General features: G+C 36.9%; 1 protein-coding gene across 1 annotated transcript in view; it reads right to left on the bottom strand.

The window, feature by feature from the left end:
• LOC124719804 (protein SON-like) overlaps nt 1–17323 on the bottom strand; it is a 35860-nt gene continuing 18537 nt past the window's right edge. The window contains exon 2 of the mRNA XM_047244997.1: nt 1–613. Within this exon, the coding sequence (XP_047100953.1) occupies nt 1–613 (613 nt within the window). The remainder of the gene's footprint in view (nt 614–17323) is intronic.

Raw genomic sequence — 17323 nt, 5'->3', positions numbered from 1 at the left:
TCAGCTGGGCTGGGAATCTTTTAAATTTAGGGAAAGAGAAGCTGTATATTTCTGAACTGAGCTGAGATGGATCTGAACTGAGCTGAGATGAATCTGAACTGAGCTGAGATGAATCTGAACTGAGCTGAGATGGATCTGAACTGAGCTGAGATGGATCTGAACTGAGCAGAGATGGATCTGAACTGAGACTGAACTGAGATGATATGGATCTGAACTGAGCTGAGACGGATCTGAACTGAGCTGAGATGGTTCTGAACTGAGCTGAGATGGATCTGAACTGAGATGATATGGATCTGAACTGAGCTGAGACGGATCTGAACTGAGCTGAGATGGTTCTGAACTGAGCTGAGATGGATCTGAACTGAGCTGAGATGGATATGAACTGAGCTGAGATGGATCTGAACTGAGCTGAGATGGATATGAACTGAGCTGAGATGGATCTGAACTGAACTGAGATGGATCTGAACTGAGCTGAGATGGATCTGAACTGAGCTGAGATGGATCTGAACTGAGCTGAGATGGATCTGAACTGAGCTGAGATGGATCTGAACTAAGCAGAGATGGATCTGAACTGAGCTGAGATGGATATGAACTGAGCTGAGATGAATCTGAACTGAGCAGAGATGAATCTGAACTGAACTCGGCTGAGTCGAATCTAATCTGAAGTGAGCTGAGTCGAATCTGAACTTAGCTGAGCTGAGTCGAATCTGAACTGAGTTGGAGTGCAGACAAGTTGACCTTGGTTACAACCCATAGCATGAAAAACTTATCTACATATCCTGGAAGTCCCCAACAGTCTCAGACTAGCAGGAGCAAAATATATCTTGCCTAACAGGCAGGTCTCGAGCTACAGGAGGAAGAAACACCTTTTGTCCTGGCTGTGTATAGCATCCCACACACGCTAAGACTGGCATGGGTGTTGGGTAGAACTTTGAAATGTTGCAACGATATGGATGGTGCCAGTATCAGAGATGAACCATATTGAATGGCAGTAGACAATGCCTCATCTACAGTTTCCTGCCCATTTATACTTAGGACAAGAGTTCTGGTTTCACAGTGACATCATAGGAGGAGGATGGGCAAACCCACTTGCAGAACGGCACTACTTTTGAATTTCTCGCCATCTTTTAGCTTAGCTCCCTTTTTTGAATTTGTCGCCATTTAATACATGGAGCAATTTGCCTATGTTATAGGATGAGGAGGAGGAAGGGGGGACAGGGAAGGTGGAAATCTGGCAACGATGCATGGTATGAGAGAAAAGGATGTAATTCTGGCAACACTACATATGGTGCCTGACTAGCTGACTATACCTACTGTTTCAATTTCAGGCCATTCTATACTTACGACGATTGAGGATAAGTCCGCTGTGATGCCTTAGGGTGTGGAGGCTGTTGGACATTAACATTAAGGTATCTTGACTACTGTGTGGTTTCCCCTACAGTACAGCTACCTTTCCTTGTGTTTGGGTTGTCTACTTGTATTGTCCCTGTTTTCAAACACACGTAGGTTAATTGCTGAAGAATTCTTAACAAAGTGGCCGAGTTCGATGCGCCTTTAAAAAGCGGTAAAACACGTGTAATATTAGGTCCAGATAACTGGTTACTCCCGAACCGCAGAGCAGTGAGATTTGTGGAAAAAATTCAAGCGTATATCGAAAGGATAGGCTAATGAGAGATGGATGTGGTGTAAATGTTGACGTAGACAAGAAGCATAAAACCATCAATACAAAAAATACAGATGTATGGGAGACTCTTTAGCCCAAGACTTAATACCAAGTGTGGGTATAACACAGGTAGTCACTTCATGCTGTAACAAAACGTTGAGGAAAATCCTCAGTTTGCTACTAAATGACTTTCACAATCACTCTGTAGTCATCCGAGGAGACATTAGTCATCCAGCAATCAGCTGAGATAATAACACTTTTGTTAATGGCGAGCATGACGAGACATCCTGTGAAACACGGCTAGATGCCTTTTCTGAAAACAACTGTGAAGTGATGGTTCAGAATCCCATTCACAAAAGACGTTAGATTTAATGACAATAAATAGACCTGATCTCTTTGAGGATGTCCACATAGATACTGGTATCAGTCCTGATGAGGCTGTTACAGCAAGATTTATTACCAAAGTACAAAGGGTGACTAAAACGAGAGGAAGTATTTATATACTCAGTAAATTAGACTTATTTGTTGTGGTTGTTGTTGTTGTGGTCTTCAGTCCTGAGACTGGTTTGATGCAGCTCTCTATGCTATCCTACCCTGTGCAAGCTTCTTCATCTCCCAGTACCTACTGCAACCTACATCCTTCTGAATCTGCTTAGTGTATTCATTTCTTGGTCTCCCTCTACGATTTTTACCCTCCACGCTGCCCTCCAATGCTAAATTTGTGATCCCTTGATGCCTCAGAACATGTCCTACCAATCGGACCCTTCTTCTCGTCAAGTTGTGCCACAAACTCCTCTTCTCCCCAATTCTATTCAATACCTCCTAATTAGTTATGTGATCTACCCATCTAATCTTCAGCACCACATTTCGAAAGCTTCTATTCTCTTCCTGTCCAAACTATTTATTGTCCATGTTTCACTTCCATACAAATACTTTCAGAAACGACTTCCTGACATTTAAAAATCTACACTCAAAGTTAACAAATTTCTCTTCTTCAGAAATGCTTTCCTTGCCATTGCCAGTCTACATTTAACATCTTCTCTACTTCGACCATCATCAGTTATTTTGCTCCCCAAATAGCAAATAGCAAAACTCCGTTACTACTTTAAGTGTCTCATTTCCTAATCTAATTCCCTCAGCATCACCCGACTTAATTCGACTACATTCCATTATCCTCGTTTTGCTTTTGTTGATGTTCATCTTATACCCTTCTTTCAAGACACTGTCCATTGCGTTCAACTGCTCTTCCAAGTCCTTTGCTGTCTCTGACAGAATTACAATGTCATCGGTGAACCTCAAAGTTTTTATTTCTTCTCCATGCATTTTAATACCTACTCGGAACTTTTCTTTTGTTTCTTTTACTGCTTGCTCAATGTACGAATTGAATAACATCAGGGAGAGGCTACAACCCTGTCTCACTCCCTTCCCAACCATTGCTTCCCTTTCTTACCCCTCGACTCTTATAACAGTCATCTGGTTTCTGTACAAATTGTAAATAGCCCTTCGCTCCCTGTATTTTACTCCTGCCACCTTTAGAATTTGAAAGAGAGAATTCCAGTCAACATTGTCAAAAGCTTTCTACAAATGCTAGAAACGTAGGTTTGCCTTTCCTTAATCTTTCTTCTAAGATAAGTCGTAAGGTCAATATTGCCTCACGTGTTCCTATATATCTACGGAATCCGAACTGATCTTCCCCAAGGTCGGCTTCTACCAGTTTTTTCATTCGTCTGTAAAGAATTCGTGTTAGTATTTTGCAGCCGTGACTTACTCAACTCTGATTTATTAAACTGATAGTTCGGTAATTTTCACATCTGTCAACACCTGCTTTCTTTGGGATTCGAATTATTATATACTTCCTGAAGTCTGAGGGTGCTTCGCCTGTCTCATACATCTTGCTCACCAGATGGTAGAGTTTTGTCAGGACTGGCTCGCCCAAGGCTGTCAGTAGTTCTAATGGAATGTTGTCTACTCCCAGGGCCTTGTTTCGGCTCAGGTCTTTCAGTGCTCTGTAAAACTCTTCACGCAGTATCGTATCTCCCATTTCATCTTCATCTGCATTCTCTTCCATTCCTATAATATTTTGTTCAAGTACATCGCCCTTGTATAGACCTTCTATATACTCCTTCTAACATTCTGCTTTCCCTTCTTTGGTTAGGACTGGGTTTCCATCCGAGCTCTTGATATTCATACAAGTGGTTCTCTTTTCTCCAAAGGTCTCTTTAATTTTCCTGTAGGCAGTATCTATCTTACCCCTAGTGAGACAAGCCGCTACATCCTTACACTTGTCCTCTAGCCATCCCTGCTTAGCAGTTTTGTCGATCTCATTTTTGAGACGTTTGCATTCCTTTTTGCCTGCTTCATTTACTGCATTTTTATATTTTCTCCTTTCATCAATTAAATTCAATAATTCTTCTGTTACCCAAGGATTTCTAATAGCCCTCGTCTTTTTACCTACTTGATCCTCTGCTGCCTTCACTACTTCATCCCTCAGAGCTACCCATTCTTCTTCTACTGTATTTCTCTCCCCCATTCCTGTCAATTGTTCCCTTATGCTCTCCCTGAAACTCTCTGCAACATCTGGTTTAGTCGGTTTATGCAGGTCCCATCTCCTTAAATTCCCACCTTTCTGCAGTTTCTTCAGTTTTAATCTACAATTCATAACCAATAGATTGTTTTCAGAGTCCACATCTGCCCCTGGAAATGTCTTACAATTTAAAACCTGGTTCCTAAATCTCTCTTACGATTATGTAATCTATCTGATACCTTTTATTATCTCCAGGGTTCTTCCATGTATACAACCTTCTTTCATGATTCTTGAACCAAGTGTTAGCTATGATTAATTTATGCTCTGTGCAAAATTCAACCAGATGGCTTCCTCTTTCATTTCTTACCCCCAACCCGTATTCACCTACTATGTTTCCTTCTCTCCCTTTCCCTACTCTCGAATTCCAGTCACCCATGACTATAAAATTTTCGTCTCCTTTCACTACCTGAATAATTTCTTTTATCTCATCATACATTTCATCAATTTCTTCATCATCTGCCGAGCTATTTGGCATATAAACTTGTACTACTGCAGTAGGCGTGGGCTTTGTGTCTATCTTGGCTACAATAATGTGTTCACTATGCTGTTTGTAGTAGCTTACCCACACTCCTATTTTTTTTTATTCATTATTAAACCTACTCCTGCATTACCCATATTTGATTTTGTATTTATAACCCTGTATTCACCTGAGCAAAAGTCTTGTTCCTCCTGCCACCGAACTTCACTAATTCCCACTATATCTAACTTTAACCTATCCATTTCCCTTTCTAAATTTTCTAACCTACCTGCTCGATTAAGGAATCTGACATTCCACGCTCCGATCCGTAGAACGCCAGTTTTCTTCCTGCTGATAACAATGTCCTCCTGAGTAGACCCCGCCCGTAGATCCGAATGGGGGACTATTTTACCTCTGGAATATTTTACCCAAGAGGACGCCATCGTCATTTAACCATACAGTAAAGCTGCATGCCCTCGGGAAAAGTTACAGCTGTAGATTCCCCTTGCTTTCAGCTGTTCGGTATACCAGCACAGCAAGGCCGTTTTGGTTACTGTTACAAGGCCATATCAGTCAATCATCCAGACTGTTGACCCTGCAACTACTGAGAAGGCTGCTGCCCCTGTTCAGGAACCACACGTTTGTCTGGCCTCTCAACAGATACCCCTCTGTTGTGGTTGCACCTAAAGTAGGGCCATCTGTATCACTGAGGCACGCAAGCCTCCCCACCAGCGGCAAGGTCCATGGTTCATGGAGGGGGACTGAATTGTATCGAATTTTATTTTATCCTGTCGGATTACAAGGTGTATACGTAATATAGCCTATGTCACAAAAGAAAACATTCATTATCATGTACTTCCTTACCTTTTTCCCTATGTTCTAACATCAATGATTACTAATAAGAATATACACAAATTTAATGTGGGAAGTACTCTTCAACACTGTGACATTTCTTTTCCACCAGTTAGTGTTTGAGGTCCTCTGGAGAGTTAGAGTCATGAACACTGTTACACCACATTCAGGGCAGACTTCTTTGGAGTTTAACACCTGAGTACTCAGGTCCTTTTTCGATCTCTGGCAGTTGGTGGGATAGCAACATTTTATCTCAATTAGGAACTCTTAGCATGTTGAAGCACTCTGGCTCACGTTTATAAGATTAATTGACCATGTGTTCGATGGATATGTACCTAGTATAACGTTTCATCGTGGGAAACGCACTCCATAGCATACAACCCCAGCAAAAAATGTCTAAAGAAACAGACTACCGCATAATAAACGTTAAACAAAGATTCGGTCTAGAGATAGAATTGCTAAATTAAAAACATTTTTGCCGAGAAGGCAATGCATGACGCTTTCAACGCCTACTGAAGAGGAACGTTAAGAGAGATCTCTCACAAAACCCAAAAAAATTTTGGTCATACATGTAAAACTTACTGTCCAACCACTCATACACGATAAAGAGGCTGAAATTGAGAGTAGCGAAATAAAAGAAGAAATATTTCACTTTCAGATGTTCATTTGCAAATGAAAATCCAGTTTAATTCTGACCCCACTTCTAACCTACGCCCCTCTATCTTACTTGCAGCAATTGTCCACAATAAGCGAAGTCTTTCACGAAAAATCTGAAAGGGTCGAAGAATACTATAAACTTTATGTTTTCTTAGCTTGTCATATAGAGTTGGCTCCTATTCGTCTTGTCTATGGGGTGGGGTCTGATTTCTGAAGCTGAAAATATCACATTTTGGGTCCTCACGGTTCGATTGATGTAAATAAATTTAAAGATTTTTGTTGCAGAATTTTTATTTTTACGTAACTCTATTTCCTCACATTTTGGTTTATCACACAGTCTTTTGGTCACATTGACAAAGCCGAAATTACATTGTTTGCACAAAATACAAAAATACGTCCGATCGTATCAGAGGCATGCTTACGGCTCCCACACTCTGTGGAAAATAACTATGGTACAAAGGGTTTACAAGTTTTCATAATAAATGCATTTCTTCTAATTTCTGTTACATCATTACTTTCGATTATTATTTCATAAATGAATCCAGAAATAAACATAATAGCCAGTACAGTATTACGTAGTTAATAATATAAATTTTAAGTATGCCAATACTTCGTGATTGCAAATGCTTCTAAAAAATAAATTAACTGTGCTCTCAGAACTAGTACTTATGGGTTATAACATAGAGTAAAACATTCTATAAAGTAATTCATTTTCATACATTTTAGCTTGAAATATAAAATACTCTGTATGAAATTATGTGAAAGTTTTCAGAAAAGCAACTCATAAAAACCTGACACGTCCAAAATTCGAAAAATAGTACTTGTATCGACAACTGCTATGGAGGAAAAGTAAAGCTAGAGAAGGATGTTACGTTACACGTTGCAAAGATGAATGATACAGATATTAGTGTTAGAGTTGTTCTAAGATGAGGAAGGCTCCAGAGCCCGTTGGAATCCCTACCCAATTCTATACCAAATTTCGGACAGTTAGCCTCTGTTTTAACTATAATATGTCGAAGATCCCTCCAATAGTTGACAGAAAACACAGACTACACCCAGTGGAGGTGATTCACAATGTAGTGTTCCCTTTTATCCTTGGGGATCTGCCGTGAAAAATATAAAATAGAAAGTCTGATTGATGTCTTGAATTTTGGTGGTTTCAGTTACGGATAAGGCGGACTTACTATTGATTGAGATCGTGCTGTAATTTGACTGTGCATGGCAGACCAGGTCGGCAACACTACAAAAAGCGACTGTACGGAAATAGCATCAGAAATCTAATTGAAATTTACCTTATAATCTTGTTAGATATGCAGTATTAAGTACAATATAGTCTTCATGGCTGTCCTCCTAATTTCTCTTGTAGGAAGACTCGTCATTCACTTTTCTCTGTCTGTTGAAAAACTTCAAGTTGTCACTGTCATGACCAATTTACAAATTTGGCGATAACCACCTCGAATCACTATTGAAACAACCTCACTTTGTAATGTAATTTTAATTTCCACCCAAAAAGCACATTCAACACATCGCCAAAAATTATACGTCTTTCGTATGAAGACAAGAGAGAGAGTGTAATCAATTAGTTGTTAAAAACAAAAAACCTACGCAAAAGTAATAAGACCAACAAAATTATTTATAAAAATCGGTCGCTGGCGCAGCGCTCTTCTGCATGCGCGATCGTAAAGTATATCTTTGTATTGGCGGTGGCGCGGAAGTTAAAAGTACCATTACAATGCCTCCTCTACTGACACGCTCCGCAAGCGAGCGTGACAGTATAGAAAATTTACATAGATACATATATATGAGAAAATAAGAAATTTACATATTACAAAAAACATTTCTGAGCACAATGCTCTTTGCATATCAGTCTTTGTATACAGTCTTTTTGGTGTGTATCTTCTTTAGGAGTCGTAACATTAATGTCATAGAATTGCAACGTATTATCGTTGCTTAGCACAGCGTTTGAATTCAGTTCACATGATTCGCGTTTACAATGGAATTAATTCGAACAATAAATGTTTCTATTATATTGCTCCAATGTCTTTAAACTTAGTATCGGATTCTGAGTGTGTGTGTACTGTCTGGATCTCTTGCGTGTGACTTGAAGAAAATCCGAAGTTTGTTCAATGTGTCAACACGAAATTGTGATCTCCAGCAGTCGAATTTTGGTGGCGTCTACCGGGGTATAAATGGTCAATGAGGGCACAGGAAACACCTCACTGCCTATGACAGGTGATGAGCTTGTCTTTTACACCAACCTGAAGACCTGACAGCTTCCACTACACCATACACTTCAAGGCATATTGACACTACGTAAATATTTCTTGACAAGTGTTCCATCACGTTGGTTTCTTCTTTGCATTTTCAGTTCCATTTATATGAATCATGTGCTACATGCACAAGTCATTTGCAGTTCATTAATATCTCCTTAAAATACATTTCATGATATAGTAAGTACATAAATATACAAATATTTACAATTAATCATTACATAAGATAGTTACATTGTTGTCATATAGTACATATACAGAATTAAATGAAAAATATAGTAAATTTTTACGTTCCATTCAATATCCTTGTGCTGACATGTGAATTACATTACATTCAGATTGAAATATACATTTTATTTGTTAGCTCATTCTTTTTTTCATTTCTTTCCTTTTTTTGTTCCTTTCCCTTTCGTTACACTTGCAACATTTGAAGATAATTGTGGCAACTCGCTAGAATATTCAACTTAAAATTCATTTTGCCTCCTGGAATAAAATTTACACGTATTTCAAGCTTCAAGACAGCCCTCTGTAGGAGGATAGGTTCATGGGATGGTTGCTAACTACTTCATAAATACTAGTAAAGTCATCTCCTACAGTGGACTACATAAAATAAAATATGATGAATAAAATACATGTTAACTTAATGTAATGTAAAAGTTCCTATACCTAATACCGTTTCTAAGTGTGGGTGTCCCCACTATTGCTGTTTCTAAGAGTGGTACCCCTCTATTACCGTTTCTAAGAGCGGTGCCTCTCTAAATATCTTAGGATCCTACAAGTATGTACATCAGTGTGGTAAGTGTATATATATATCTAGTTCAAGTCAATCAAGTTCCTATAAAGTTTGTGTAGTTCATCTCGTTCCTTTCATGAGTATCAAGCAATATAAATAAATGTTTTGCTTAATAAATGAATAAATCTTCTTAGATAATTGTTGCTGCATTCCATGCTGTATATCCATTCTGTATTTACCTTATGGTACCTGTAAAATTCTATTCATAAATAAATTTGTGTATGTCTCTCCATACTGTCAGATAATCATGAATTAAATAATGTCAAATATTTCATCAACATGTACAAATTTTTCTATTGGATGGATGAAAATATGAGCCACAACAGAGGACCGACGTTTTGTTTTCTCCTTATTCTCCTTTCTATTTAATGATGCACTAGTTCAGTTCAGTAGATGAGGTTTAATTATGTCATTAGATGACTGCTAAATATGTTCTCTTAAATAATTCTTCCAATCTGAAGTGTCAAGCCTACATAACTCCAAAAATTTCATTACAAGTTCCCATTAGATTAGTGTTAAAGTGTTATAGATTTAAATCTTCTGGTATATTTCCAACAGTGGCTGTTGTAAATAATTCTTTCCACATAAATCTATACTTTCACCTTTAGTTATAAGAATATATAACACATCACATAAGTTATTATCTCAGGCATACCAATCTTTCAATAAATAATATTCTTTCCACTACTTTCATTCTGTATTCCATGAGTACATGTGATATAGTGTTCAAATCTAGTTTCTCTCCTCTCAAAAATTCTCAATTACTCATAACATTCTCACCTATCCATTATTCATTCTTCACAAAATAAATTCCTCAGCATTATATATATATATATATATATATATATATATATATATTCCTCCTATTCATCATCATGTACTTTTTTTACTTCAACAAGAGCAATAATAATAATACCCTTTTCTCTTCTTATATTCCATTTACATCTCTTCATATTACTATTTATCTTCTTATTAAACTAAAATTACATTCACTCATCTCATTCAGTCACTCATATCAACATTACTAATATCACATGCCTCCTAAAGAAAATAATTCTCTTCAGTTCTCTGCCTCCTCTAATGTGTATATGCCTCCTCTAATGTGTATATGCCTCAATAGCAACTCCTCTTATAACCAAATATCTTATTAGCTGTTGGATGGTTCACATTGCTTTCTAGACTTACCTGCATTCATTAGATTGTAAGTATATGTATAACTTAAATGTAGGCTCATCGTAACTGTATTTCATATTAATTATCTTCTTCTCATTAACTAACAATCTACTGTATGTGTTTTTTCAAATGTCTGTGTGGATGTACACCTCTGGGTTTACGTGTTAATGGATATTCTAATGAATAACAGCTAGGGTGTGGAATATTTGCAATTTGGTATGGTCCAGAGTATAAGATCTGACATTTCCTGTTTAAATGTTTCAGTTTTGTGGGTTTAGGATGTGTTCTTAGTAAAACTAACTCCTCAACTTGAAATGGTTTTGCTTTCCTGACACCTCTGTCATATTTCTTCTCTCTTTCCTTAGCTTTGTCACATAATGTTTTGTAAGCTTGTCTTATCTTTTCTTCTAAACTAACATGATTTGTTGTTGCTGTAAATTTAGGTAGAGGGTCTGTCCATTCATTTCTTTCTGTTTTATCCATAATTAATTCAGTTGATGTGTATACAGTAGAAATGTGAGTTAAATGGTTCACTATTTGTTCAAATGGTGCTAGGTATTCTACCCATTTTGTGTGTTTTTCTGGTATGTGTGTTCTCATAAACTGTCCAAATTCTCGAAATGTTCTTTCTACTGGGTTTCCTGCCACGTGAAATCTTGAAATTAAAATTTGTTTAACATTCTGTTCTTCAATAAAAGTCTTCCATTTTAAACTGGTAAAATATGCTGCATTATCCGTGATCATAACTTCAGGTTTTCCTATTCTTACAAAATAATCTGTTAATAGACGTCTGGTAATAGCAGTGGTAGAAACTGAACGTAAAGTATATAATTTTAAATACTCTGTGAAAACATTTAACACAGCAAGGATGTATTTAATTCCTCCACGTGCTTGTGGATAGGGTCCTGCAATATCTAAAGAAATTAGCTGTAATGGCCTGTTAGGTATGATTGGGTCCAATTCATCCATGATTGTGCGATTAGAATATTTGGCTTTCTGACATATGATGCATTTCCTAATATTACTCAATACTCTTCGCCTTAAATTTGGAAAATAGCAATATTGTATAATCTTATCTGTACATTTGGTTACACCATAGTGTCCCCAAGTTCTGTGTGTAAATAAAATAAAATCATCAACATGAGCTTCAAGTAAGCAAACACACCAATGCTGTGATTCAGGGTTTTGTCAGTGAAATAATACTTCTTTGTGTAATGCGTAATATTTTTCAAGATGTGGGTCTGTTCCTGCACGTAATTTATTCTTTATCTGGATCCACCTGGGATCATTGTCCTGCAATATGGCTAACTTCCTGCACATGTTTTTGTACTAAGGTGCAAATGTCCCATCATACATGTGTAAAATTTTGAAATCTGATGTTTGTTGTGTCACATCTGAAAATTCTTGTAGACCTTGTGGCAAATGAGATAGAGCTATAATGTTGGATTCTCCTTTTATGTATATAATATCAAAATCATATTCTTGTAGTGATGCACACCAGCGTGCAAGACGTGAATGTAATAACTTGCATGATAGCAGGAAAGAAAGAGCTTGATGATCAGAATAAAGCTTAGGACGTTTTCCCCATAGAAAGTAGCGAAACTTGCGAAATGCCCATACTATGGCAAGTGTTTTGCACTCGGTCACTGAATATGACTTTTCGCATTCGGTGAGCGTGCGGCTAGCAAACCTTATAGGTTTGATGACTGTTTGTTTATTTTCTACATGAATTTGGAATAAAAATGCTCCGAGCCCATAGGAACTTGCATCTGTTACCAGGCAAAAGTCTGACGTCATGTCAGGATGACATAACAACGGTGCATTTACTAAAGCATTCTTAATCGCTTCAAAATCTGTCGGACAGAACTCTGTCCATTTCCAAATATTATTTCTTTTGAGTAAAGATAGAAGATGTGGACTGTTAAGAAGGTGGTAGGGTACAAACTTCCTGAAGAATGAAGATAGACCAAGAAAGGCTTTGAGTTGTTTATGATTCTGTGGGGATGGAAAATTCTTTATTGCATCAATTTTTCTTGAGTCTGGATAAATGCCTTCAGTTGATATTATGTGACCAAGGAATTTGATTTCTCTCCTCCCTAATTAAGTCTTTGATAAATTGATAGTGACACCTGCATCAGAAAATTTAGTCAGAAGTTGCTTCAAAAGATTAACATGTTCTTCCCAAGTAGTGGTGGCAATGACAATGTCGTCAACATAAACTGTGATTTGCGATAACAATTGTGGTCCAAGAACAGCATCTAAGGCTTCAATAAATACTCCAGCACTCACTCGTAGGCCAAAGGGTAGAACACAAAATTGAAAACTACGTCCCTCATATAGAAATGCAGTGTATTTACGACTGTTTTTATGGAGGTTCACCTGCCAAAATGATGAGCGGAGGTCGATATTGGTTAAATACTGTACATTATGAAATTTTAAAAGTTGTTCTTCCAAATTTATAGGTCGTGTGTTGATTGGGGTTATAACTTTGTTAATTTCTCGTGCGTCCAGCACTAACCTTATACTACCATCCTCTTTATTAACTGCTAGTATCGGACTGCAATATGGTGAATGTGACCTTTCAATGATACCCCAAGCTTGCATTTTTTCAATCTCTTTCAAAACTGCGGGTTTCTTTTACCAAGGAATATTATAATATGTTCTACAGTATGTGTTGTGTGGTTTAACATCCATCTCATAAGTATAGCCTCTAATAATTCCAGGTTCCTCCACAAATACCTCAGCAAATTGCTGCAAAACGTCAAGTAATTCAAGTTGTTGTTCCTTCGTCAGATATTCAGATTCTGTGCATTTCTCATATAAATCATTAGGTTTAATTCCCTGAGATACAGCTTCATTAAAAGTTAAATCACATACGTTTGTTACTGATGGATACACAAAATGTAACTGTTCAAACTTACCTTGTTTACTGTTTAAGTTTTTACCCTGTGTTAACTCTATTGTCAGTTGTTGTTGGTTTACGGTTAAATGACATTTCCATTTTCTAAATCTATGATTGCTTGATATTCATTCAAAAAGTCTGTTCCTAATATGCAATGCATAACTAATTTGTCTACTACTAGAAAACTGTAATTGAGTGGTATATTTGAAAATGTGAAGTTAATTAGCGCTTGAAATTTCACATTCTTTGATTTGTTACTGGTGGCACTTATAATGTGACAATTCTGTGCTGGCAATGTTTGTATGTTCATTATTTGTTTGAGTTCATTATGTAAGGACATTGAAATGACACTTGCTGCTGCTCCTGTATCTAACATTACTTCCACTTCATAACTACCGATCATAACTCGTGTTATAGCCTGAATAATCTTCTTTGTTTTACTGGTACTATTAAAATCTACATCCTTATATAATTCTTTTTCTATTTTTTTACTGTCATCATATCGGAGAAAACAAATCGTCGTTTCCGTTGCGCTCTGCTCCCTATCGACCGTAACTCGAGCGCTTAGCTTGGTCGTCGTTCATTTTCCGGCAAATTCGGGTGTTGCTGCGGGTTGGGGTCATTGCCCAACTCAATAATATTTACATTTCTGTTGCGTGTCACCCAAGTATCAGCTGTTTGGTTGTTGAAATTACCTCGCGTCACATAGGGAGTTCCGTTAGGTAGGAATTGAGGGTTGCTGTACTGCATGTGTCGAGGCGGTGGTCCATTGTGATTTCCCCATACATTATTTCGCCCATGACTGTAACTGGTATTGTCATTACTGTTATTCCTGCAATACATGTTTGGATGTTGTTGGATGTTGTTTCTCTGAAAATATCCTGGATGGTACCTGTTATTCTCTCTTCTTTGATCTCTATGATTTCGGTTCCTTCTTCTGTTGTTATTATTTTGAATATAACTGTTATTGTTCTGATTGTAATTAGTGTTTGGATAACCATTATAGTAATAATTACTGTTTCCTTGCCAATGCTGCGAGTTGTTTCTCCTAATAATGAATGGATTTGTCCCACTGTAGTGCGAATTGTTTCTTTGAGTGTTTTGTTGTGGTGTCGGAGGCGGATTCCAATAGCCTCTGTCATTTCTGTTGTGCATACGCGAATTGCTTGGATGGATCGGATAAAATTGATTGAAATTCCTGATCTCATCTCTGTAAACCACATCTATCTCATAAACATAACTGAAAAAATTCTTTATGTTGTTCTCGGACACTCCTATTAATTTGTCACGGTAAGGAAATGGTAAGTGGCTTTTAAGTGTTCTAATTACGTCTGGTAAATCAGCTGGTTTTGTCCAATATAATGTTTTGTCTAGGTAACGTTCAAAGTATTGACGTAAAGTCTCTTTCTTTGGGTTGTAAATTACTGGATTGTATACTTCTCGTTTTAAACTTTGCTGTTCTGTGATCGACCAGAATTCCTCAAGAAATACTTGTTCAAACTGGTCAAATGTTAAACATCGTCTTTTCATTGCTGCTCACCACTTAGCTGCTCTTCCACGTAACAAATTTGTAACATATCGAATTTTATCGGCTCCTAAGCAATGTCTCGGGAAAATACTATCAAAAGAGCGGATGAAAACTATCGGATGAACTTTGTCTTTCTCATCACATGAAAATGTCTGAAAGTATCCATGTCGTACTAACGTTTCATCAGCTACTCCCGATGGTATTATGGGTCCTGCATTTTGTGTCAAACTGTGCATAGTATGTGGTGATGTCTGATAGTAATTTTGATCTTGTGGTAGCATTGAAAATGGTTCATTGGGATTCGTATCACTCATTGGTAATTCCATTTTCGGCTGTGTGCTGGGTCTAGCATTATTATGATTCTCATTTGTGTTTTGGTTGCCTGTTATGGGTTTTGGTATCACTGACAAACTTGGTATTACATTTTCTTTAAATTTACGTACCTCTTTCTGAATATTATCTGTTTCTCCCTTTACTTGTTCCTCTATCTTATCTAAAATGATCTGTGTCACTGTCTCAAACTTCTCATCTAAATAATCATCACATAATTTGCATTCATGTACGAGTTTCTCTACTAGAGTTGTGTCATTCTTTAAATATGCTACATCTGCTCTGTCTTCAAGTTTTTCTAACTTTTCCTGTAAGGATTTCTGCTCCAATGTTACATCATTTCATCTGTCTGAAAGGTCTGTAATCGTCAGGTCTAAGTGTTCTTGGTTTATTTTTACGGAATTGTGTGACTGTCGTAATTCGTCAACTTGGGTACTGGTTTTCTGCTGTTCAAAAATTACTGTTAACAATATCTCATTACATCGTTGTAAGTCAGTTTTTGTCTCGTCACTCAATTCCACAAATACCTTTTCTTGTTTCGTAACCTTGTCTGATAAGTCAGTAAATTTCCTTCCAAGACTACTGGTGGTTTCTGTCAAGTCCAAATTTGTCTCGATTGTTTTTCAAAATTTTGTTTTATGTCCCGTGTCAGTTCATCGAATTTAGTGTCAAATTTCCCAATGTCACGTTTTAAATTGTCATTTTTCTAGTCTAAAGCGTCAAATCTTTTGTCAAATTTTCTGATTTGGTCACCAAGTAACTTCAGAATCTGGTTGAGCATGTCAAACAGAGTCCTGTGTCTTAGTTTCGTCATTTTTTCGTGTCTGATTGATGTCTGGTTCTGAAGTTGACGTTGTCAATGTCACATTTTGTCGCGTAGTACTCACTGTCCATTCACCTGTATATCTGTTTAAATATAGGGGTTGTTGTCTTAATCGATCCGGTAAAATTATGTCTAGAACATCCTCACAATTAAGTTCAATATTCATTTGACTGTCGGACATGTTTTGCAATGTGTCACTTTTACTAAGCTCGTCTGCGGAAACAATTTCTACGCGTCTAGCGTCCATCTTACGATTTTCGTAATTAATTGCAAATAAATTTTTCCAATGGCAAAAAAAAATTTAAAATATGATATGTTGAAATCTGAAAGTTCTCTTATGGAAATGGATATTTCTATATGATTTTTAATTAGAAATTGAATTATTAAACTGGGACTGAAATTTCCCTCTCACAAATAAATGACTGTGAATATGCTCTTCACTTAACATTTGCAATAATAGTAAATCAATTTTAACTACAATTTGAAAAAATAATTTCGAAATAAATGGATCGGAGTAAAGAAAGTACAGATGGCTGCTTGAAACTGGAAAAATTGTAAATTTCTGTACTCACCATTTTTTTTTTTTGTTCTTCAGTCTTATGTTGCAAATGTAGCGTCAGATATACAGTTTTCAATCCAAAATTTTTCTTTCGTGTCCGTGCAAATTATTTTATGGAACGTTATCCTTTTCCCTTTTTTTTACCAAATTAATCTCCTCATCATGAAAATGAAAATTAACACGAATTAATAACAGGGAAAACAATATTGTTGTAAATTTCATGTACGTAATATTACAATTGAAATGAATGAGACTTAGTCCAAATTCATTTTCTGATGCTATTAAGTAGTTAAAATTAGATAAAATGTCCAAAATTTATAATAACTGCACTTGTATCAAATCCGAAGATTGCAAGTCCTGTCACCAGGAAGCCAATTGTAGTGTTCCCTTTTATCCTCGGGGCTCTGCCGTGAAAAATATAAAATAGAAAATCTGATTGATGTCTTGAATTTTGGTGGTTTCAGTTACGGATAAGGCGGACTTATTATTGATTGAGATCGTGCTGTAATTTGACCGTGCATGGCAGACCAGGTCGCCAACACTACAAAAAGCGACTGTACGGAAATAGCATCAGAAAACTAATTGAATTTTACCTTATAATCTTGTTAGATATTGTGATATTATTGGATTTCAGACATTTTGCGTATGAGAAAAGGACAGCCAGCAAACTGTAGTTTGCAGTGATACTAAGCATGACAACACGAGAGTAAAAAAAAAAAAAAAAAACGAAAT

The sequence above is a fragment of the Schistocerca piceifrons genome, chromosome 11 (assembly GCF_021461385.2).
Source record: "Schistocerca piceifrons isolate TAMUIC-IGC-003096 chromosome 11, iqSchPice1.1, whole genome shotgun sequence".
Lineage (NCBI taxonomy): Eukaryota > Metazoa > Arthropoda > Insecta > Orthoptera > Acrididae > Schistocerca > Schistocerca piceifrons.
Note: the sequence above shows the minus strand (reverse complement) of the source record. Positions and strands in the feature narration are given on the sequence as shown.